The 25469-nt window shown below is 42.5% G+C and overlaps 1 protein-coding gene across 3 annotated transcripts in view; it reads right to left on the bottom strand.

Moving 5' to 3' along the window:
- Positions 1-285: 285 nt before the first annotated feature.
- LOC146981306 (homeobox protein orthopedia B-like) overlaps positions 286-25469 on the bottom strand; it is a 53527-nt gene continuing 28343 nt past the window's right edge. Inside the window, exons 1-3 of one of the 3 annotated variants that reach the window (XM_085786388.1) lie at positions 4109-4943; positions 3404-3795; positions 286-821 (exon numbers count right to left, since the gene is read on the bottom strand). In XM_085786388.1, the coding sequence (XP_085642514.1) occupies positions 306-821; positions 3404-3795; positions 4109-4184 (984 nt within the window). In that variant the 5' untranslated portion in view covers positions 4185-4943 and the 3' untranslated portion in view covers positions 286-305. Of the gene's footprint in view, positions 822-3403; positions 3796-4108; positions 4944-25469 lie in introns of those variants that run through there. The other 2 variants (XM_085786389.1, XM_085786390.1) reach the window with 2 other exon arrangements.

The following is a 25469-nucleotide window of genomic DNA, read 5'->3' on the forward strand; positions in this document are numbered from 1 at the left end:
GTATTTATCATCAGTAGTTGATAAAATCCTTTTTGAATTAACAAGATAAATAACCCCAAACCCAAATTATTATTTTTTCCTCCAGTTGTCCATCAGTGTTGTCCTTTTTCTTTTTGTCATTATGTCTAGATGAAGTCACACACAGTCTCCACATTTCAGACATGACGGGCCCGATTAGCTCGCTCGTTCTCTCGCGTTGCTCTAAATAGCGGGGGTAAAAACAGAAGAATTGCCCCATGGTGGAGCTGGGAGAGGGAGTTGGGAGGAGAGGGGGTGTGGTGTTGGTTATTTTTTTTGAAAAGTCACTAAGTGAAACTCATGGACACTGTGTGCTCCAGCGCTTTGCGCCGCAGTGACGCGATGCTTGTCCCTCTCCACATGTCACTGTCCGGGGAGCTACACAGCTGCGGGGAGCCCGATACGTTCGTTGGGCCGGAGAGAGAGGCCGACATTGAGGCCGACATTCCGGGGAAATGCGACTGGTAGAGGTGGGACTGCAGACCGGAGCCGTTGGAGGACAGGCCGTTGGACAGACCCATGGAGTTTGGTGGCGGCCCCGGGCCCAGGCTGCACTGTGACAGAGACTGCGCCATGCCCGGCTGACGACCCAGGGCGGGCGGCAGCTGCAGCTGGGAGACCCCCGGCATCCCCGTGGCCCAGCGAGAGTCGTTGGCGTGGAAGGAACACAAACTGTTCTCCATGGCGGCCGCGGCAGAGAACTGGGGCAGGCCCGGTGTGGGGAGCAGCGTCCCCGGGGAGCGGAAAACATTGGTGGTCTTCTTCCTTTTCTTCCACTTAGCGCGTCTGTTCTGGAACCAAACCTGCGATCAGAGAGAGACGAGACCATGAACCATCAGAGGGACACACTCAGGGACACATGTCTGAGACAGTGTCAGTTTACATCACACCATAACATAGGCAGCAAGGAGGATGTTGGAGTCATGTCCAGCCAACACAGTGGGCTGTGTGGGTTAGTGCAACCAGAAAAATAACCAGTTTTTACTCACGAAAATCCCACTATAACCTCACTGCATCTCACTCAAACTTCAGGATTAATATGACATTTGGGTTTTTATAATATTAACTCAACAAAGCTGCCATATGAACATGTGTATTTCATGACATAGCAGAGCAACACGAACCCACTTCAGGTTGTGAGGCCTGGTCTAAATTAGACCACACTGTTGTCTGACCGAACTGCACAGACAGTAAATAAATAAAACTATAGATCTTCTTAAATCTCTAATCAGAATAGCATCTGCACCTGCCTGTCCAGTAATGAGTGTTAGCCTTTATAAAACGTCAAAAATAATTTCTTGTCAAAACCAAATCATTCACCTACTGTCCACTTAGGTTGTTATCATGTGTTTCTAAGAGGCTATAGGAAAAACTACAGCAACCAAATGAATACAAAGCTGGAGGGAGCTTTGTATTAAAAGGCAACAATCACATCACTTTATTACTGGAGTTCCGCTGCACTGGGCCCAACAATTTATCTTCCTTACATCTTATTTACAAACAGATTAATTCAAAATTGCCCTAAATATTGTCGGGGCTTAAATACAAATGGCCGACAGTTACTACTATACACAATCTACGTGGAAATAATATGTGCCAATCCGCTCACGCGCCCAGAAACCCATGCACGTATACAGCGAAGCCTATAGGCAACACGGACAAGGACGCACGCGCCTCCCCTGTTGGGCTTTATAAAGATTTCATCACCCTCGGCCGTGATTAATGCGCGCGCGAGGCCGCGAGTCGATGCCTCCGTATTAAAAGTGAAATCTCGCTCTCTCTCATTCCGCCCAGCCATCCGTGAAACGTCGCCCAAACCCATTACACTCGCGGGGAAAGAAAATGCAATTTCTCATTCCATTAAAAAAAAAAAGTACAATATATTCTTGAGTCCTATTAAGACGTCGCTGATAGAGCATTTAAAAAAAAGAGGAAGAAAAAGAAGAAGGAGGCGCGCACTGGGACCCAACATGCCCACTGAAGGCTGCACCTGCGCGGCTTCAGTGTTTACCAACAGCCCGCAGGAGCCGGGCTGAGCGGCTGCAGGGATCCTGCACCGCACAGAATAAAAGAATTGATTATTAAGGTGACTAATGATTATACTGCTTTTATTGCTTTCAGTGGGATCATTTGCATGAATTTCACATCACTGGTTAATAACCCGTTCACTGTTATAAATAAGGCTGAAACTGGTTGATAATGTGTTTGGTTTATTGGAGCCTGTTAATGCAGGCTGGTTCAAAAATAAGCTTGTAGTGTTAGCAAGTGGAAAATGTTTGAAAGTGATTGCTATGTTTCATTACCCCAACTATTAAATAAGGTTGCAAACGTCACAACCAACTATAACCTAAGCCTCACATTCCCAATCTAATCATTTTGTAAAAATATGTGAGTCATGGAATTTAAATGAAATCCTTAAAAATATTTTGCACCCAATATTTTTTAATAATAATGAAAATGATAATATTTTGATAAAGAACGAGTTGTTGTGTGCAGTTGTTTTGGGTCTAAGTTTTTTAATTGCATAAATGGCAGCTGCAACGTCCTTATTTTAATAATTCAGGGGTGCAGTCACGGAAGGGAAGTTGTGAAGAAAAAAAAAGAAAAAAGAAAAGAAATCCAAAAACTGTGAAAATTATGAAAGGCGTCCTAATATTTTTTGATTTCATGAGAACCAGATTCCTGTTCTGAGAAATGTTTCAGCACCTTGGACAGAGGCAGTGTGTACCTATTAGAGGGGGAACGGCTTCTTCAAATTAAATACAACCTGCTACTTACCATCAGGCTAAAACTGATCAAATTATGGGATAGATGAATTATATAATTTAATTAAAACAGGCTTGCATTAGTATATTTTTGTAAAACAATCGGTATTAGAATAACACTAAACTAATCCTGCATTTTCTCAAACAATTTCATGTGAGTAATGAGGCAGGATATGGGAGCAACTGTATAATATATATTTTTTTTTAAAGAGACCATTTTAAAGAGGATTATTACTTTAATAAATCTACACAAAAGTGGACTTGAAGTTATAGTTTGAGGTATCTTAGACTGCACCAGTGACGTCAATGCACTCCTGTTAGCTTTAACTTTCTTGGCATTTGCCGCCAAATTAGCGGGGAAAGTAGACAAACAATTTATATAGTATAGTAAATTAGAATATATATTAGAAAACAGTGGACTATTTCATACAAACGCACAGAATGAACATGGATCCTGAAACCTCTGCTGGTGTGTATTTAGCCTGTTTGTTGCATCTTAGCTTCCAGACGGAACTAAAAGGCTTTTTGGACATTTATAACCACTAAGGATCGAAATGTAATAACCACAGTGTTTGCATCACATACAAAAAAAACAAAAACTACACTGCAGGAGTATCTACCTGAACTCTGGACTCAGTGAGGCCGATCCTCAGCGCCAGTTCCTCCCTCATGAAGATGTCGGGGTAGTGGGTTTTGGCGAAGCTGCGCTCCAGCTCGTTGAGCTGCGCCGGGGTGAAGCGCGTCCGGTGCCGCTTCTGTTTCTGGCTGGCGGACTGACCGGAGCTCTGCTGCGGCTGCTGCTGCTGCTTCTCCTGCTCCTTCCCGTTCACCGGCATGCCGGCAGAGTTGGATCCCACAGTGGCGATGTCTTCTCCCGGCAGGAGGGTGGTTCCCTCCACTGAGTCTGAACCGGGGGCCATGTCTCCCGGATGCCCCTGGTCTGGCACGCCGCCTCCCAGCCGGCACTTGAGAGCTTCTCGGTGTCCGAGTAACTCTGCAGCATCCTTCATCCCTGAGAGGGTGAGGAGGGGAGAGGCTTTGAGTAAACAGCCGGCACAATCTAAAGGCGCAGCATCTTTAAATCACAGTTGCATGAAATAGCCTGGTTTCTCTGAAACAAGCACTGGGTTAATGTAGAAAACACACAGTCAACAGCCTGAAGCTTCACATATAATCTTATACCGTAATTTTTGCTGTCAAATCATTCCGGATAAATTACAGTAAACAACTGCTTCCAACAACGATAAAACATTTAGCTGTTGACACAATTAACTACACAGTCTATTTATCACTTTAAAATGTTAAACAAGAAGTTGAAATCTTACACTGGAGTTTAGGGCCGGAGTTTAGTGATGATAACTCACCGAGCCGAGCATCCAGGAGGTCGGCATGAGAGAGCATCGCGTACCGCTCCAGGGTGAAATGCGCTCCAAAAAAACCCTACAACTTTGGGGCAATTTAAAAAGTATATATCGTCTAAATGAACGAAAATTCGGTTTGTGGTTAAAAAAGGAGGTCCCTTGCATTATAATGTCCTTTAGAGCGACGGGGAGGCGCTTATTAGTTGAAAGAACCCGTGAGCTTCCTCAAATAAGAGCCAATCAGAGTGGGAGCTTGGAAATGTCAGCGACGTGACTCCCCCCTCTTTTTTTTTCTTTCTTTTTTTTAATATACACACATAGGCACGCACACGCACGGATTCAAACGTGCACGAAAGACTACAATTCAATCCAATCCTCTGCCATTCCGTCCTCTGATTTATTAGCTTTTCATGCTCAAATTATTCCACGTTAAACATCTTAATGTGTTTGTTTAATCTCATATAGCCCATGTGCCATGACAGGTCTCCAGTTTGCAGACAGACATACATGTAAAATAGCGGAGGTGCATGAGCTCATTGAAAAAGGGGGCTTGTTTTACTTTGCTCAAGGAGAGAGGAGCTTACAGTTGTTTGAGCCAGAAAATGTGTTGCCATTAAATAATTACACGAATCCAAATCTCAATTTTCAAAGCACTGGACTGTGTCAAATGGTCTGTTTACACACAGTGACCCAGCTTCACAAGGGGAGGATTGATTCCCTAAATTAAGGGGAAAAAGCCAATGAATTAAAACACATTTCAAGCTAATTACTCTTTGTAGGCCTGTATTATTTTATATTTTATTATTTTTTTCTAGAAGAAATAACAGTGTGTGTGTGTGTGTGTGTGTGTGTGTGTGTGTGTGTGTGTGTGTGTGTGTGTGTGTGTGTGTGTGTGTGTGTGTGTGTGTGTGTGTGTGTGTTTTGCATAGATCACAGTGTGGACTTTAGTCATAAGAGAAAAGAAACACCATAGGAAGTGAGAAACCTTACAAGAGCAGGCCTTCTCTCTCAGCCCCACTTCCCCTCCCGTCCTTGAATCACAAACAAAACGAATATCGCTCCCGTTCCCCCATGGCAGGTGATTTGTGGAAACAAATGGAGGAAATAAATAAATAAACGAGTACAGATGGATTTAAGCTCCGTTAGTGATCGGCCGCTTTAACTCCCATCGACTTTTCATCAGCGCGGGGGCAATTAAAGGTATTTAGGCCTGTTTGGTTCAAACAAAATCAGACGTGGTAGACCCTAAACGATTGTGCCCCCTTTAGCAGCGGTCCATAAGTAGGTCTATTATACAATTAACAGGACAGTCATTGATCTGCGCGCTACTCTTCCTTCTCCAGACAGTGCTGGTTAGAGAGGGCTTTTGGCAGATGTCAGGGTGAGCCTGGTGAATAGACCTCCGCCTGGGACTAAATAGGTTTCTTTGCAGCCGCACAAAGGAGGCGTCCGAGCGAGGACTCCTCTCTCTCCTCCCGCGCCACATGGAGGCAGCTCATCTTTTATGCTCCTCAGCCGCAATCTGCCGGGACGCAGGGAAGTAGCCTATATGTGGCACAGCGTGAAAACTTAAGGAAATGGTCTGGTGCATGGTCCACTGAGATGAGGAAAACTGTGACCAGCTCCCGAAGGTTCAGGATAAGCAATCAGCAGCAGCAGCAGCAGCAGCAGCAGCAGCAGCAGCAGCAGCAGCAGAGGCTCGATTCGTTTGATTCACAAGTGTAGACAAGGAGAGAGCAGAGGTGTCTGTGCTGGGAGTTGGAAGGCCAGCCCTGCGTTTGTGAAGGGCTTGAGCCAGGAGAGACGGTTTGTACGCTCTGGAAGTTGTTTGATTTCCAACTGGAAGCATGATGTAACATTAAAAAAAAACTTTTTTTTTTTTTTAGAAATGAACTCAGCCCATGAAGGTCATAGATAATATTCAATATCTGTGGAAGTAGGCTAAATGTATCAATAATTTACGACACTCTGGGAGTTAAGTAAATAAATACATGTATTCAAATACAGAAATATTTTAAAAGCCATTTTCAAGTTGTTATCTGGAAATTATTCGATTCAGATAAATTTAACATTTTTTAAAAAGTGCATATTTCAACTGGTAAAAACAATAATGAAATTACTAATCTATCACTGTTATTAATTATTTAATATGGAGTAGCTTTATTTTATTTTCAAAAAACTTGTGTAAGTTGCTTTTTTTATTTTCCTTATTCTGTTTTATGCAGAAAATAGACAATAATAAATATTTATAAATGAACAGGTACTAGTTTAACAACATCAACAATAGGTCTGATAAAAGAAGAAGAATAACCACTCATATTTTTCAAAGTATTGGTACATTTGCAGGATAAAAACTGATTTCGTAATAGTTCATATGGCCGCTCTATGCACATACAAATGTAAGAATTAAAAGCTCGTAGTTATTCTTTGCCTCGCATTGATAAATATTGATATTGTGTTTTGCTGCAGGGAGAGCAGGGAGCCGGATCGCAGATATCCCCCCTCAGCTGTCCGATCCTCAGGCTGTAACTTATTGCTGTAATAAGAGGAACCCACATGAAATGGGTCTATGTCTCACTCAGCCTCCCTAACTGGACCACATCAATCTTCCCCAGTAAAAACACACTCACATACAATCCTCCCGGGTTAATGCGGCGCATCTGAGTGCGGAACGGCTGTTTACACGCGAGGAGACACTTTTAATGGAAGCGCACCAAAAACAAATGCAATTTTGTAGAGCAATTTCAAAGATCAAGAATTCCGTGTCCACCCTCTCCGCGCTTTTTTAGCAATCAAACTGCGTTAAATCCATTGCTCATATGGGCCTTTACAGAGTAGGTTAGAATAATACAAGTAACAAAAGGCAGATGCAGGGATGAGATCCTTTACACCACAGCCAAATTGTACCATGGACCAGCAGGCGAACTGGTTGTTTCTTATGTTCAGGCCTAATGCTTCGCCTCGTAGGCATCTGCATTCACTCAGTTATAGAAATCTAAAAGGAAAATCGATTTTTCATCTGCAGAAACGGCTCTCTAACAAATCGCCAATGTAGTTTTGTGCAGGTGATTTGATGACAGTCGGATAAGGGGTATAAAAGGAGCCGGCCAATATTGCATCCGAGCCCGGGAGATGCAGAGAGAGGCGCGGAGTGGAGAGCCGCAGACAGCTAGGCAAACCCATTAGAGGCTTCCCTCTTCGGCCACCCAGCCTGGCTGCACCACCCCGCGCATCTCATGCCCCAATTAGGCCCGCTGCCCTCCGCCTGGTCTCCGTTACTGCGTGATCTGGTGCACGGAGCGGTAATCACGGCTTCAAATAAAATAATCAGCAAAGAAGAGCGATTTCCTTAATGAGGAAGAAGAGGCGTGTGTCACGGAGAGGGATGGTGTGGTGCGTGCGTGCTTGGAGCTGTGTGTGTGTTTGAGTGGATGGTTGGTAGTTGCGGGGTTATTAAAACAGCAATGAAAGTCACAAAGGTGTCATTAAAGCAGTGGTGTTCTGTCTCAACAGCTTTAAAAGTGTCTCATTACTTGTGCTGTTAAAAGTTGACCCCAGGAGTGAGCAGCAGCCATCTCCTGCCAGTCAAAACCAAACATAAAAAGGTGGATTGTTCCAACTTGTTTATTGGGTCAATAGCCCCCAAGGAAAAGTAGTAAGTACCATACATTCATGACGACACAGCAGCACTTTCAATTGTTTTATATAAAAAGGGGGTGGGCTTCTGTTGTATGGCCATATACTGTACTGTAGTAGAGTCAGGAGATTTGTTTGCCTCCAAATGACTCTGCTGTAGCCTTATAGAAAAAAAAATACACTTAACCACACTCAACCTCTCAACACAATCACAACAATCATTCTATAAATCCATCAAGTTAAAAATGTAAATAAAAAAACCTGTCAAACTGTTTCTTTAACATTATTGTCCTATTGTAAAGTGAATGTAATTTTCTTACATTCACTGCTTAATAAAACTGTGTCATGTTTGGGATGATATAAGGACAGCTCGCCCCTTTAAAAACAGACCATAAATATTGACTGTTCAGCTGAAATACTCTTGCTCGACCACAAGACTTTAACGTCTGATTAGTCGCCTAATTGAGTAAATGGCAGCAGCACAACACATCACACAATCATTCAAATCCCAACAACAGAAAGGCCAGTGGACCTGATGATGCTGGTGCCTTAGAACCACAAAGATCCATTTATTATATATCCCAAATTTATCTTATTTCCCAATAGTTATTTTTAAAAGAATTTATAGACATTTGTACACTTCTTCCTTAAAAATAAAAATAAATGCTGAAAAATGGTGAAAAAGAAAGTCTACAAAACAGACGGTGATCAATTTGAAATCAAAGCTGTTTTCCTCGGTTTCTGAAAACAGACATTTTGGAAATACAGGAGTTAAAAGGCCACTGGCAAAACAAATCTTTTCTAAAATCTGTGTTGACAGTTTATTGGCTGAGAGTATCTACTGAGGTTTGCGGCACAATTCTGATAAAAGCTCGATTCCTCTGGATCATGAGCCCTCTATGTTTTCATTAGATCTCACTGTACTGGCAGCAGTGTAAAGCACCCGTTTGCCTGAATGTGCTTTTTTCTTTGTGTTTATTTAATTTCTAGGCATAAATACTCTCAAGTTTTTTTAAATTAATCCTATCCTAACTTAATCAGATTTAAAACAGGAGCTAAATATTTAACTGACAGGGTTACAGTATTAAGCATAGCCTGTAATCTATTGTATTTACAGCCTGACCTCAGTCAATTAGGCTTCTCCAGCTGTCTGCAGATCTAATTCCTTCTCCTCCCAGACACCTTGACTTTCCCTCCAGTTCTGCTCCAGCTATTAGAATATGTTCTTTCTTAAGTCCGGTCATTAGTTAGGTCCATTACTGTGGTTCCATCATTAGGAAGCTGTAATGCATCATTGAAGGTAATGAGTGCCTTACATTACAGGTGCCAGCGAGCCATTGACACACTGAGCGAGAGCCTTTTTCCTTTCACTGCAGCCTGAAAACAACTCAGCTTTTACACATTTTAACAGCAGAGACTGTCAGAGTATAACAGTATAAGGCCAGTGTTCAGACATATCTAAAGTGTTAAAGAAGCTTTTATTAGCAACACCAACAATGCGGATGATTAAGTAAAATATGACAGTTTATGATTTAATAGTTGCAGATGATGAGAGGGTGCTGTGGTTACTCTAGTTGTGGCAAACCATATGTATATACATCCACATACACACACACACCTCCTCCCACACATACTCACACACTCATGCTCCTAAAATACCAGATAAAGGGGAGGACTTGGGTCACTAGTGTCTCTGAGTAGCTTGAAATTAGAAACATGTGCTGGTAATTATCAGCCTGCAGCAAAGCCACATCATGCAATTTAATGCCTCAGCAAATTAAAGAATAAATGGGATCAGTCTCTTTGACCTTGCTCACTCTGACTTGCCGAACTTGATCTACCTGATACTTCAGTGAGTGTGGCTCACTCACTCTCTGAAGAACTATATAGGCGCACATGCACGCCTATGGGTGGGAGTTGGTGCATGTGCACATAAACACATCCTAAAAATGAGCTCTGGCTGATTGTGTGATGAGGGGAACGGTGTGTGTGGAAGCAATGCAGTAAAACCTTTGAAATAAAAGCGAGAAAGCACACACTTGCACACACACAGATGTTGTATTTCTATGTTGTTGCCGCCCATCACAACCTGCAGCTTCCTTGTGTTTTCAGTGCTGTTACTCACCCAGCCAGTTCAGCTCGTCTCTCACCTCACAAATCCCACACTTTCCCATCCATCCATTCTCTTTATCATCCTCTCCTCCCTCCCTCCCCTTTCTCTCTCTCTCTCCCTCTCTCTCCTCCCTCCTTTCAACCCACCCCCGCCACATTTCTGCTGCTTCTCTGCTAAACACGGCGCACTACCCCTCCCAAGATTAATTGATCATCAATTTAGCTCTAATTTGGACCAAGTCAGCTGGTAAATGGGGCAGTTTTCCCTGATTGTTAGTGAAATGTGTGCAAGTACATTGATAAATTTTGATTATTTATCAATTACAACCAAATGAACTAAATCTATTGAATAAATTCTAGCCTGATTGCCATAATAGAGTTTGAAAATATGGCTATTGATAATGATTCCGGCTAATAGTCTTTTCCGGCCGTGGTTGCCGGCTTGTCGGAATGACAACACAAAACTCATTTTTCACAGAATCAGCTGAGTGAGTGCGAGGCCGATCTTTCATTAATCAGTCACATTACGGAGCTGATTCGCCGTAATACGCGACGCTTTCCTCAGAAAGACTCAAACACTTTGTCATATTTTATGTCAATTACCAGTCATTTCGTTGTGTTCCATCAAGACATCTTGTAATAGTTAACATATGCTAAGGTAAAGCTCCCCAGTCCCGCCCTCCGGGAGCTCCACCGGCGGATGATGCCGTCGCTGTTTGGGTGAGGAGAGACAAGAGAGGGAGGGAGGGAGGCTGCTGATGATGAAATGGGCCCTGCTCTTAATTTCTTATTTTCCCGAGCTGAGGCGCTTATGGGAAGGGTGGAGCAGGGGCTTTTTAAATGGACCTGCCACCGTGTTTTCCCAAAGTTAATGGAAAAGCAGCTTGCTGGAAAATAGGGAGAGGGAAAAATTGGAATTAGGTTCAGAGGCTTTCACACACAATAACAAGGGATAACTATGAGCTACGGGCCTGTTTCCTCACTGACATACAAATTAGTGCCGTCATTTTCTCACAGCCCCGGCGTGCCATCAAATTTTTTAAAAAAGGGATCTTTTCTTTATAATTTTATCAGAAATGTGTTGGGACAGGACTGTGTACGGTCTGAGGGCGCGTTAAAAACAAACCAGATGTTCAGTGCAGTGTTCAGTGAATGAAACGGATTCGATCTTAAATGTGTCTTACATTTGCCCTCTCTCTCTCTCCCTCTCCCTCTCTCTAAGGCTGACCGCTGGGGGAGAGGAAGGGCTTTGAAATAACTGCGATATCAGCCTTCCTTTTTAATCAACGATATGAGCCCCTCTGCACCAATCATGGCTGCTGGAAGCAACTTAATGATCAGCATTTAGACTGGGCAGGTAAACCGCCGCGCTATGGAGCCAACACAGGGGCCAAGTGCAGGTGAATTAACCCAGTCCACATCTAATATGCTGGTGTCAGCTCTGGTTAGTGCGTGGCTAACTGTGGCCTGTATTGGCAGTGGCATAGCATCCAACATTGTCTCCCTCATATGCCAGCAGGCAGCTATCTATAATCGATGGCCACTTTTAATTGGACAGGCTGTCTGTTAGTGGACCCCGAAGGTTGTGCAGAGGGGGAGCAGCACTGTATTTACCACATGGTTATTGTGGATAAATAGGTTGGGGACGTTGGAGCTTTTCTCTGTAAAAAGCCAATCAAGGCCTCTACTGTTGCATGACAGTCAATTATACTTGGGAATCTCACACAGTGACCCTTAACAATTTACAGAGGCTCCTACTCATAACGCCTGTAATAAGCAGGAAATGCCATAATAAAACATTACTGTCCATTCGTCAGTCAAAATTGAGTGAGGGAGAATTTTTTTGGGTGGAATTTAGTTTTAGTTTTAGTTTTTAATCATGCAATAAACTGCATGCCTAAGTGTCACTGTGAACAATAGGCTATTGATAAAATATTGCAAATTATATTAGCAATTCAACAGTTATTTGTTTCCAGTGCTGCTTAGATAAAGAAACTTTCGTTTGTAATTAAGCCTAACTGCACTGAATTGACCCATTATATCAAAACACAAACTAGCTCCTCTTAAATATATATCGGCTAGTTGGTGTTTAAGATATGGAATCAATAAGGTTAGACATAAATATCTCCACTAATGCAGTCGGTAAATGAAATCAGCCGCTATTAGCCTCATTTCTATCCAGGCAAGGAGGTCAGAGAAGAGGAGAAATATGAATTAATTCTCTCTAAGCCGGAACGACCTACTGATGCTGGGTTGAAAGGCTTTTCATTCCATATCCACATACTATTCATTATTTCCAAAATGAACTCCGCAGAGGTAGGCCGCGCTGCCTTGACTAATAGGCCTAAGTGACTTTTCCTTTATTTCGCCACTTGAGGTGCGAGAGACTGGGAGAGATTTTTTTTTTATTTAAAAGTCTGTGATTGCGTTTGTTATTATTTGCTGTGGTGTATAATAAGGCTACCACGTGATCACCTGTCCTTCCTCATCTCTCCCAGTGACTGTTAAACATTCAATGCCAAGACTGTTTTATCCTCGCCTTAGTGATATTAGGCTGCTGCCTTTTAAAGCAGCGGATTGCCAGCGCATGTGAACAGGCTGGAAGCAAGAGACAGAGGGCCACCGGTGGACATGCTGCTTTTGGCGCAGCCTCTAATTGATATTGAGCGAGCTGCTGGTGAGGAGCGCACAGGGCCACTGCTGGCTAATCTATGCTTTAATCAGTGTGTGTAATGAGAGTGGCGGCACGCTCGGAGAGAAAAAGAGACTTACAAGCAACGTCTGTCGGGGTCCGGAGGAAAATATTGGGTCTAATTGTCGCGATTAAGGAAAACTAGAAGACACTGTGCTTTGTGTGTGTTTTCTGTAGAGCCGGGAGAAGGTGCATGGACTCGGGGCTTCAGACAGCAACACCTGAGCGGAGCCCTCAGGTGCTGTCCAAGGTGCTGAAGTTCACACAGGTAACTCAAGTGTGGGTCACTGGGTAAATGTAGGCCTATACTGTATGTCTGTGCGTCTTTTTCTCCCCAATCTAAATTCTCACAATCAGCGTGTGCCTCACAAGAACCTGATCACAATTCTGGTGAGGTAAGCTCATTAGTGAGCGAGGCTGCTATTGTAACGGAACAATCCGTACCGAGGGGAGAGGGGAGGAGGAGGAGGAGGAGGAGGAGGAGGAGGAGGAGGAAGGATGAGAGGCAGGAGGAAGGCAGGCGGGCCGCTGGCTGAATAGCAAGCGGAACATTAGTAGAGGTGTGTGTGGGAACACTGTCAGGCAATTAACAGGCCATTAGAGATGACGCACACACGCGCACACGTAGCACCGCACGCGCACACATACACATAGTATGGTTCCGCCGCGTCACGTGACCCACAACCTCGACGTGTGCGCACAAGCGGAGACGCACTTGTCGCGTTGCACACACACTTGTGAGTGGCCAGAACAAATAGAAAGTCCAGTGAAATTCAATGCACAAACAGCAGCGGTGCAATAAATCCAACACTGGTGGTGAAACCTGTAATTCTCAAGCTAATTGTTGTTGACGTGATGTCACAGGTGTTGATTTAACTGGTCATTTGTGTTGCACTGGATTGGATCATGTAAGTTTGTAATGATCCATGGAACAGCCTACAGTACATTTTAACTTGTCGTGCAGCCAGAGGTAAATTGACTTTTTGTTGAATGAGTCAGTCTGATGTTGCTCGCGTGCCACTGTACAGGTGTTCCTATTTTTCTGGTCACTCGCAGCGAGAGAGAGAGAGAGAGAGAGAGAGAGAGAGAGGAGGAGAGCAGCCGAGCGCCATTTTACACCCAGAGTGTCAGCAAAGCTGTCTGACAGTCTGCCTGCGGCTGAGATTAGCCTCATCTATCCGGTGTCAGGGACGGCCGTGTCCAGAAAATCACAGCATATAAACGGGTCTGACTGAGGTGTGAGTGTGTACGTGGGGGGAGGGAGGGAGGGAGGGAGAGAGGGGTCAACTGCATACTTACACAAACAGACTGAAATTGACATTTGACTGCGGTGCTGTGCGGGGGGATGGAGGGGGGTGGGGTGAGGGGTGGAGGGATGAACAGAGCACACCTCAGTCTGGGTCCACTTCCCATCCCCGGTGCTAACACTTTGTCCTTCCATCAATCACACCTGCACACCTGCATGGATATAGTATACTAGTGTGAACAGTAGCCTATACACACTCACACTTTTTCTCCTATTTTTGTGTATAAATAAACAAACGTTAGTGTGCAATAACAACAACCTAAAGCTATGTTAACGAGATTATTATCGCATAACACAAGAGGGATCCCCATCCACCCTTACACCAACAAAATGAGATATCCATTACATTAGTCCACACAAGTGACAACTAACACAGTGATTGATAGCACAAACTGGAGAGAAATCGTGGCACTTTTTAAAAAAGGTGAGGAGACATCTGGAGTCATTGGTTGACAAAGTCATTACACCTGCGACAAAGTGGATCCTGTAAATTTAAGAGATATGACTGATGACTGAACCCTGTCGCATGTTGTTATTATAGGAATAATATTGTGCTTTTTAAACTCCTTACACGTCTTATTTAGCTGCTTTTATTTGCAACGTGAAGTGGCTTCTGGGAAATACGACCACATCCTGTTTTTTGTTTTTTTTATCATAATAAATTTCACTTACAGTTATGGTTGTTGTTGACGGTTGTTATTATAATTCGTGGGGCCTAATTTATAACCTGCAGAAATGAATTGTGCATATTCTATTATTTCTATGACCTATTTATTCCCCTTTTATTTGTATTTTCTGTTTACATTGTGTCTGACTAAATTGAAAAGCAAACACTGGAGCGTTTTGCTCCCCGGTTGCAGAATATCCGGCGGGATGGAGAGATGGAGATATCAGGAGCGATCATATTTATGAGACTTTCTGACAAATAGGCGCAGTTACGCTCCGGCGGCGCACTGCCTGTTTACATAGAGCAGCTCCATCTGAGCGCCAGGCGTTTATGGACCGTGTATATGTGCGTTTGTATTGACGTGCGTGACTGTGCTCGTGACTCTGTGTGTGTGTGTGTGTGTGTGTGTGTGTGTGTGTGTGTGTGTGTGTGTGTGTGTGTGTGTGTGTGTGTGTGTGTGTGTGTGTGTGTGTGGTGCCCTAGAGACGAGAGACGGCCTGATGACCTTGGAGAGAGTCACCTGTGAGGAAGTGACACATCCCGGAGAGACAGAAGACAAACCAGGGCTCTGTGGAGGTAGACACCCCCAGTAAAACTGTCCACCTTGTAAAGCTGCTGAAGTTTTGAAGGTGACTGCGTGACTCCATACCCCCCACCCCCTTTCTCTTGCATCTGGAAACGCAGACGTCCTGAATGCACTCTACCTCTCCTGGGCTCCCCCCTGCGCTCTAACAGCCTATTATGGCTCATTGAACGACCTGGAGTTATTTCCTATACAAATAAAGTGCCTTTGAAAGAGATTAGAGAAATATGTATGAATTTCAGCTTAATTTATTTGATCATTCCACATTACAAAGCAGCGTAGTGCTCAAATGTGATAACAAGTTTTCAGTTCCTTTCATTATGTAAGAGAAATTAGACCTCGATAGGATTTCACTGGGGCGCGGTGGTTCCTCGGATGAAATGTAATTTGTGGGGAGAATTTGTTGTATCTGTCACAAATATTCCCAATTAGCTGCGTAATTATTTGAGGGTTTCTGCAATTACGGCTTAAAGCGGTAAATTTGAAGCTGTGGCTGTCCCTAATTGGTCTAGATTTGATATTTTGCATATTTGCATAATGAGGAAATTGGGAGGAAATTGTGTTCATCCATTTGTGAAAAATTCTATGAATTTTATGAATCTGAAAGCCATCCCCTTGCGGTCGGTGACTTTGCCTCGGCTCCCAAAGGAAGACGGGGCGGGTGCGCGCGGGGCACGGTCACGTCTCCATGTGCGCCCCTGAACGCACTCGGGGTGAACAGAGAGCTTTTACAGTACATCGCAGAAAGTGCTGCAGGAAGCAAGGCTTTGTAAATACAATAAAATATTGTAACAATTATTTTTGATTGATTAAAATCACAATATTACTGCAGTGGGATGTATAGGAATATACATTTGTGATAAAAGCGGTGTAATGGTATTTGCTTTATGCCTCTGTTCACTGATTTATTAAACATTAACACACAGGCCATGGCTATCTTTTCCATCAGTTAACAAACAATATGGCTGTATGGCTTTTATTAAGGAGCCTTTGATTTTGTCATTAGGTTTATATTAGATAATTCATCCAGATTGGTCTGTGAGACTTAATTATGCATTATCACAGTGTGCTGATTGATATTGAGAAAGCTAAGTGTTCTATGTAATTGGTAATAAAGAAGGTAATTTTAGAAATTTGTCCAATCAGTAATGATTATGAGGCTGTGAGTAGGTAATGATGTTAACCCTAGTTGCCTCTTACACAGTCCACCTCTAGCATATCAAATATTAAATATAATAAGCTCGACAAAAAGAGGAAATACCCTGTTCACACACATTAGCATTGGTGCAAAATTCCTGCTTGCAAAAGTTAATGGAAATTGTAAAGAAAATGAGCTCAGGAGGGCCAAACCTCAGGTACAGTAAAACACTTCACCTTTGTGGTGCGACTTGGATTCAATATTACATGAAGGATCCACCTGATAATAGTGGTGGTGGAGTGTGTGTCCTCCTCATGTGGAAGGGCTTCAGCCCACTGAGAGTCGTATATCAGAAAGCAGTAAAAGAGGGACACTAAGAGCACTGATGAATGTCTGAGAGATAGATGTGTTAAGTGACCTTGGTACATTACACTCTCCTTCAAAGCCAGAGCAATGAAGATTAGTACAGTCTTACCCTGCCACACCAAGCGTGTGTATGTGTGTGTGGGTGTGTATTTGTAGTCTCAGGCTGGATCTTATGCCCACTTTTCCGACCAGATTTAGTTACAGGAGTGACATGAGTTTAATGTGAGTGTGTCCACAGGTCTTGTCCTTCACAGGTATGGATGTGTTCACATTTTATATACGTTTATTGCTTTTTAATGAAGAGTTGTGACTATAGATTAGCCTAAATTCATTATTGATTCATTAGAAAAAGAAACAGCAGCTTGATGAATGATTTGTTTGGTTTATGAAATTTTAAAATTCTCTGAGTACAAGTCGATGTGGTCAGATGTCTTTTTCCAGCCAACAATGCAAAAAATCAAAATATTTAATCAATAATGGTATAAACCAGAGGCACACTTTTGAGAAGCTGGAACCAGAGGAGGTTTTTGTTTTGTAAATGACTTAAATTGTTGTGTATTAATTTTCTGTCCAACAAAAGTGACAGACATCTGTTTAAATATGACTCTTTTTTTTATTCCTTAGACAATGGTTGATTTTTGGTTTTCCCTCAGAAGCTTACAAGCTCCTTAACCAACAGTTGCTGTTTGAACATCCCAATATTGTTCTCAAAATTGGTCCAACAACAACAATGACCCTGAATTACACCAACTGCGGTTTTATTAAGAGAGAGGAAAGCAAGCCAAAAACAAACACAATCACAATGATTTATGGGAGGGGTATCATACAAAATATCCGTCTTTAATATTCACAGGCAGCTCGTAAAATAGGCTGCATAATAATTTCACCATTTCATGGGATATTAGACCATAATGACCACAGTCCAACCCTCTACACCCCGCAGCCCTACAGGCTACACACACATACAGATATACACCTCAACCCCTGGGCAGACCAGTGTCGGGGCTAATTTATAGGTGAAAATGAAAGGCAAGCTTAATGTAATGGCTCCTTACAGCCATGACATATTATTCACACCATCACTCCATGGGTTCGGAAAGAGGAAGATTTTGAAACAAGAAGGAATGTGGATTAAAGAAGGGAGCAGGTCAAGTGAGAGAGGGAGAGAAAGAAAGAGAGAGAGAGAGGGAGAGAGGGGGAGATAGAGACTAAACACATCAATACAGGGATTGGAGGGCTCAGAGCACACATTCAGTTTTTTTTTTCCAGGGAAAAAACAACAGCAGCCATGAATGTGTTCCCAATGAATCTACAACTACAAGCCTGAACAAATAGAATCACACACACACACAAACACAGCGGCAACAACAGCAGCAGCAGCAGCAGCAGCAGCAGCAGCTGAAACTGGCGTATTCTACTCTTTGAGTTAATGGGAATAAAATACCTCAGTGGATGAGTGCAGATGTGTTTGATACAAATAGTCATTTTCCTATTTGCTGCCTCATTGGGCATGATGAATGATGGAAGTCAGGGAGGCGGTGTGATAAATGGCAGCACCTTGGCTCTACTGCATGGCCTATTGATTCTCCTTCTTTATTACCCCTCCAACCCAGCTGGCTGCTCTGCCCCCCCTCTACACACACACATACACTCTCTCTCACACTCACACACACACACACGCTCATGCAGTGCTCGCAGAGAAACAAATACACAAGTGCATGCAGCCATGTGCTGAATGAATACACACAGAACAAACACACAAAGCATGCAACACATGCACATTTGGGGCTGCACAGAGCAAGGGAAGGTGATGAGAGGCGGCGAGAAAAAGAGGTGAAGAGAAAGTGATAAGAGGTTGGAGGAAGGGTGAAGAGAGCAGAGCAGGACTGTGTTTTTATATTTATGGTTTAACAAAGCCATGAGGTGTCTGGCAGCCTCCGATGATGAAAAATTTATACAAAGCCAAAATCAAAACATATGATGACTCAATTAAAGTGTTTTGCGAGGGAGTGATTCCATCTTCCTGAAACTGTTGGTTCATTTATAAATTCCAAGCTGTCAAAGACTGAATAGTTTGATGAGGGATTGGCCTGTGTGTGCAACACCATCAGTCACACAGACAAAGCGGGCAGGATAAATCAGTGATATGACCATCTACTGAGCTCTTCATTGCGAGGTAATGAGGGTAGCATCCTCCTCTGCACATAACATCCTAGCAGATTTCTAGGAGACAATCAGGCAAGTCCACGCCGCTGTAACTGTCACAAACAGTCATTGGAGAAGAGAGGAATGACAGATGTTTCCTGTGCGACGACAACACGAGCAGGGGTGAGCACAAGGAAGTGCTTCCTGTTGGCCAGCAGGAAGGAAGGGACACGGGTCGGATGGAAAGAGGGAGCAGAGAGAGAGAGATAAGGCCTGTCAAAGATGAACGGAGCAAATGTCTCCATCATCACTCTGGTGAAAATAAGCCGACTTATTCCTCCTTCATCTCTCTGAACGAGTGCGAAGGAACAGAGAGATCAAACCCCCGCTGACCTCTCAGACTTCAATTTACCTGCTGCATCTCCTTGACCTTGAACCGCAGAGATAATAATTCAGAGTCTTGGGCTGGTGATGAATGGTTTGTGTCCATGTGTGCACGTGTGTGTGTCTGTGTGCGTGTGTTCATATCTAATTCACAATAGCAATGGCAAGAATAAAAAATGGAGAGGCCCTGAGCAAGACAAACACAGGCAAAACGCACACATACATAAATACACACCTGTGACTTCAGAACGAGTTGAGTAATGTATTGGATTAATATACTGAGCCGGCTGTTTTGCAATTAAGCTAAACTTTGTTCCATTAGGCTGCAGAGTAATGAAATATTCCTTTGGCTTGTGGCCTTTATTCAATATTTACGTCACTATGCTGTTTATTTTTTCTGTTCCATTTTTCTGATTGAACTGTTACTGTGCATCGTCATTAAATATGATGTGTGTATTGTCTTTGGGTCTGCTTTCACATGAGCCACTCGTGATGTCTAATCACGGTTTTGTGCCATTTTAAATTTCTAATAACTCTACATAATATTAGTAAATATTCATTATCCATTAATAAAGCAATGATCTGTTTTTTTTATGCAAAACCTAACTTTAAAACACCTTTTTTTAAGCATTTAGAAGCATAGCTGACAAAACTGTACATTAATATAATGTTGGAGGGCTAAAGGAAATACATTTTTCCCATGATTCTCTTTTGCATACATGGATATGGCATATGATCTGTAGGTGTGTGTGTGTGTGTGTGTGTGTGTGTGTGTGTGTGTAGGCGCCATGAGCATGTGCGTGTACATGTGCAGAGTTGATGGCTTCCACCTCACGCTCACTGCTTTAAAAGTCCATTTGGACTCCTGCCTACAATCACCTTCTCGTCATCGCTGTGGTAACGGAGCCAGGCCTAATTAGTATGCATTATCAATTAACAAACTTAATAGCCGGCAGATTGATTAGATCCTCAGTTATAGGGGCAGAACTCAGGCGAAACACGGAATGAAAAATAATCATACACACAAGGCTTTCATGCTCACTCTCTCTCTCACTCTCTTTCTTTCATTCACAAACAGCCACACACACACACACACACACACACACACACACACAGCAGCAGCTCACTCACCTTCTCCTCCTCCTCACTTGTGTAATTACTGTATGCATATGGCGGTGAGTGGATTGGGAATGAGGCAGTGTGAGGTTTTAAATAAACCTTCAGCTTATAATGAGTCAGGCCGCCATGGCTAGTTTAGCTCTGATTGTGCTCCACTCTAATGAATGACAAACCCTCTCCACACGTATGCACATATACACGCACATACACGCACACAAAACATGGATGCTGTTCAAAGACATGAGCAGTGTTATGGAGAAATGTATACGGTGCATCTTTCACTCCCACACATTTCACCATGCACACAGACACACACACCAACTCATCCCCACACACACTGAGAATGTAATCAGGCGTTAGGTTTACCCTCCTATCAGTCTAATGGAGGTTAATGAATGATTAGGTCTAATAATTTTAGAGTGGAGCTCTAGCTTAGCCACACGATGCATCAAACGCTAAACAGAGTGAGATCAGTGACAGAGTTAGAGCGTCAGCAACAAGAAACAATAATCAGTGTTTGGACGGTGAAATGAATGCAAAAGGAGAAAAGGGAAAATATCACTACTTTTTTTTGGAAGAAATTTTCTTTTAAAAATGCTACTTTTAAGTCTCTATCACTGCAAGTGCTGTCCGTGGTGCTGAAATGCTAAAGTTCAGAGCTGCACATATACAATGCTGGTAAAAATAAATGAAATAACAGATTTTTTTGAAAGTTTGTAGCCAATTGAAAGTTACATATTTTACACATTTTTACTTTATTAACTTTCACGTAATTTTCTCTCTGGATAAAATAAAAGGGTTGTAAAGATTTTAGTGCATGTTGCTACATACTGTATCGGAGTAATCTTTGAACAGGTCTATTAAAAGATAGATATTATCCAAAAAACAACATCTGGAGGTGATGATCACTACAATATCAGTTCTGATGGAACTGGGAGACCAATAACTAAAATTGTTTAGGGTTATTGATAAGTGAAAAATGCGTACTTCAGAAGAAAGAAGACAATGGAGACAACGGTCAGTCATATAATATGATTTTCCTTCCTAAGCCCTGCTAAATGCAGGGCTATAGCACATAGGCCCAGTATAGAACCAGTGACCTACCACATCAGTGAAAGGCCAATTCATGGGCATTAAAATGCAAACGCGCGCATATTTCACAGTGTTAAATTTTATGAAGCATTTAAAGCACCATCCCTCCAGTAGTAAATCCTAATGGTCTTATTTCCTATTCATAATATTCATACTCGCCACCTCTAAGCAGTGACATTAAAAATGTTTGCATCTCCACCAACTTAGAGGTTGAAATGAAACAGAGTTTGGCAGCAAAGACACATACATATTTGCACATAATCACACATACACACACTCACATACACACAAAGGCTCACAGTGTGACTTTAGTGCAGATGTGCGCCTGGTTTCCTCTGCTGCATTGTGGCCCAGTTTGCAGCCATCTCCCCTCTGATGTATAACTCGTTGTCCAAGCCTTAATGTTGATTTATTATCCATCCATAAATTAGAAAAATATGTTTGAGAATTCCATGGCGCAGCCAGGCTCTGCGGACCGTCTGGGGATTGGCTGATGTGTCAGAGGCGCATATTGGCTCGCCAGGCAGCCTTTTGTTTCCCTGCACCAGCAGGCATTTAATGAGTGCTGATGGCTTAAGGTAAATGTGTTAGGACAGACAGCAACAACAGCCACAAAAACAGCCTGCTACATGGGAGAGATGTGAGAGACCCGCTCAACAGCAGAATAATCCTGCTCCTTTTTTTCCTCTACCGGCGTCATGTGCATGTTAAACAACAACATGATTGTCATTATAAATCATCTGACCCTTTTCATCAAGAGTCAAATAAAGTTTCATAAGCAGCTCATGCTTGTGAACTTCATGAGCGGTGTCTTAACGCTACCTTAAAGACAGTTTGGCTAATTTTACAAAGCTTCAGCCTCCCATTCAGCAGCTCAATAAAATACCTCTCTAGAGCCAGCTCATCATATTAGCTCCAGTTTCAGCAGTATGCAAGCCTATTTTTTTCTTATCCTGCTATTATCGAATAAGGTTCATTATTACTGGCGATGATTCTCTAGCCGGTCCTGGCTGACTTGTGCACCGACATACACACTAATTTCTAATAAAGCCTCAGACATCTCTGGGGGTAACATGTTGCAGCACCACCAAGACTGTGCCACGGTTCTATCAGAAATGTTTTTGTGCCGTTCCTATTAATCATAGAAGTAATCATGGGTCAAGGTTTAATTTTGTGACATAAAAAGCTGCCGTGATGTACGCTGGAGCTTCGTTCCCTATTTATCCAGAACAGCCTCTAGCTCTATGAGACACACTGTACAGTGCATAATCAACACACTGAGACAGAAACATCATTGTCATCTTGTCTTGAGCTGACACTGTCACTTCATTGTCATGGCTGTTAGGTCTGCTGTGCTGATGTCCTGCTCCACTGTTTATGTTACAGATGTTGCAGTAATCAGAGCAGCAGCGTGTGAAGGACTCAGCCTGCAACCCCGACCAACATCACGCCTGCAAAGGTCATTGTGGAAATGCTGGGTGATGGTGATGGCTGGGATAGAATGAGACATGGTTCCACTGAGATAACCCATTTTTCCTCACATCGATACTTTCGCCATCAGTGGTTCTCTTAACTCTTTAGATGCTCATATGTCTCCCCGACAACCTCAAACAGACCAAAAAAAAAAAAAAAATCTACCAACAAAAACATCACATGACAATGTATTTTAAAAAGCTTTATAATAAAAATGACTAGTATTCGCTTCTTAAACCTTAATAGCTGCCTCAGTGTTAAGTATCTTGTCTTGGTGGCTCGGTGTAATATCAGCAATTAAGTTAATTGGACAATAATAGGGACAGTAAGGCACATGTGTGCTCAGTGTTTGTTCACAATCTATTATTAATCCATATTTTAATCATCTTGTTAGAATTTTGAACCAATTACAGCGCTTGTCACAACATTAGCTGGCCAGTTTACTCTCAGAATGGCTTCACCCATTAGCTGGGATTTTGAGTGCCTTTTCTCATCTAGAAAACGATGAATCTTTCTCATAGAAATCCATATCAGTCAAGGCACAATTGCTGTTTTGATGCCAGACTGGGTCGAGGAAACAACTGGTGTAGTTTTGAGGAGGAGGAGGAAGAAGAGGAGGAGGGGTGGTGGGGGGGAATGATGCCTGCGAGACACACTTATGGTCCGTCAGTTGGTTAGCTATGTCTCAGTCTGAGCATTTATCCTGGGCCATAATGGGGGGGCGCCGAGTTGCTAGTGGCGGCCATTGTTTAATGATCTCCTTCGGCTTTGGGAGTAAACTACTGCGGTAATCAGAAGGGTAAACTCAGCTATATTTCAATTTGGAGAGCCGCTCTTCCGTTCAGAGAGGCCGCTCTGAGACGATAAATAATAGGACTATTTAGCCTATCCCACAGGCTGCCTCTCTGACACCTACCCAAACACACACAGACGCACGCACACACACACATATATAAGACAGCCTATAACAATTCATGTCCCTTCCATAAATCAGCCCCACTAAAAGCTGGTGATTAGCGACATCATTTAGCCCCTAAAACCCAAACAGCGACAACTGTTTCCTTCCCTGTTTTAGAGAGAAGATGGAGAGATGCACAGATGGTAAATTGGCTGCAGGGGAATGAACTGTAGCTGGATGACTGGACTTGGGAATGTAGAGTAAATTCAATGCAGTTTTCAGCTCAGGAGCTCAGATTATTTGGGCTATTTATTGTGGCCAGTGACGGTTCCGACCTTACGTATTATATAACATGGTCACCGGGGAGATGATAGCATCCTTTATGAAGCGTTTTGTTGTATTTAAGGTCAACAACATTTTCAAGGCGACCCTCTCTAGACAGTGACTGAATAATGACACTCAACTCAAATACTTCCACATTAGACTGGGTTTTGCAGTCAGTTTTGCAATCCTATTCCACTTAATTAAATCTATATAATGTTAATGACAAGATGTTATTTTTTATTTTTCAAACCAGAAAGCAAAGACAGTTTTTCCTTCTTTCAGGGGTGAAACCACAGCCCAACATATCAAAACGATGCAGATGTATTAATGCATAAACATCTTTCAGGTGTAATTTTTTACTTTTCCACATATTCATTATCTTTGTCCTCTGTTTATCAAGGAACAAATTGATAATATTCAATTGCATAGCCAAGTCTGCTCACTCTTTAAACCCACAGGTGACAAACAAGCAGTTGACATGAATCTAGTTTGTGTTACACACTTGTCCCTTCCCTATCCGTGCCCTCGTATCATTTCTGGTGCCTGCTGTGCGTTTAAATTTATGTTTTTACCACGATATATGGAAAATTGCATTGTAATATTCCTCTACTTATTTTCTTATCAAGAGCTCAGTAAGCCTATATGATGATTTTTTTTTTATCATCTCCACATCAGCAGTGGAAGCAATTTTCAAATTACGGTGGGCCACCAGCGCAGCGTAAAACACTGATAGTGTTTATTTGCTTGGGGGAGTGTCGTGTTGAGAAACACAAGACTCAAGTCAATGGTAGAAGGTCACACTGAGGATAAAATAAAAAGCTGTTGATAGCGCACCACTGTACTTTATGAAGGTAAAATACTTTGTTTAGAGTAGAGACTATGGAATAATGATATTCTGCCCTGAGAAAAACTATTTATCTTTATTTATTTATTATTTTGCTTCTTGTAAGGTCTGTAAATGACATTGGAATGTTTTCATACAACATTTTACTTTAAAATGTTCTTATTGTATTTTCATTGAAATCTCAAAATCTTCAAATCAAAGTTCCTCATAGATTTGCGATAACATTAAGTTCTTTATGATAAACCACTCTACACGGAGCTTGTATGAAGCATTGCTTCTTTTTTTTTAAATCCCTTTGATTTACAAGCACCAATAAAATCAAACACATTAAGCTACCTAACCCAACAATTTCCTCATCTACCGTGCTGCAATACTGTTCTGCTGGTCTCAGTGGAGAGGGATCAGACGTGTGTCTGATGATGGCTTCCTAAAGAGCTTCAATTAATGGCCTGTCACTTATCATTAGAACCGCTGAAAGGCGGGACGCCGGGGAGCATGATGCAAACAAAGGCCCGTTTTAGAACGTCAATTCTAAAAGCATCCATT

The sequence above is a fragment of the Trachurus japonicus genome, chromosome 9, assembly GCF_045865225.1.
Source record: "Trachurus japonicus isolate A0001 chromosome 9, Traja_1.0".
Classification (NCBI taxonomy): domain Eukaryota; kingdom Metazoa; phylum Chordata; class Actinopteri; order Carangiformes; family Carangidae; genus Trachurus; species Trachurus japonicus.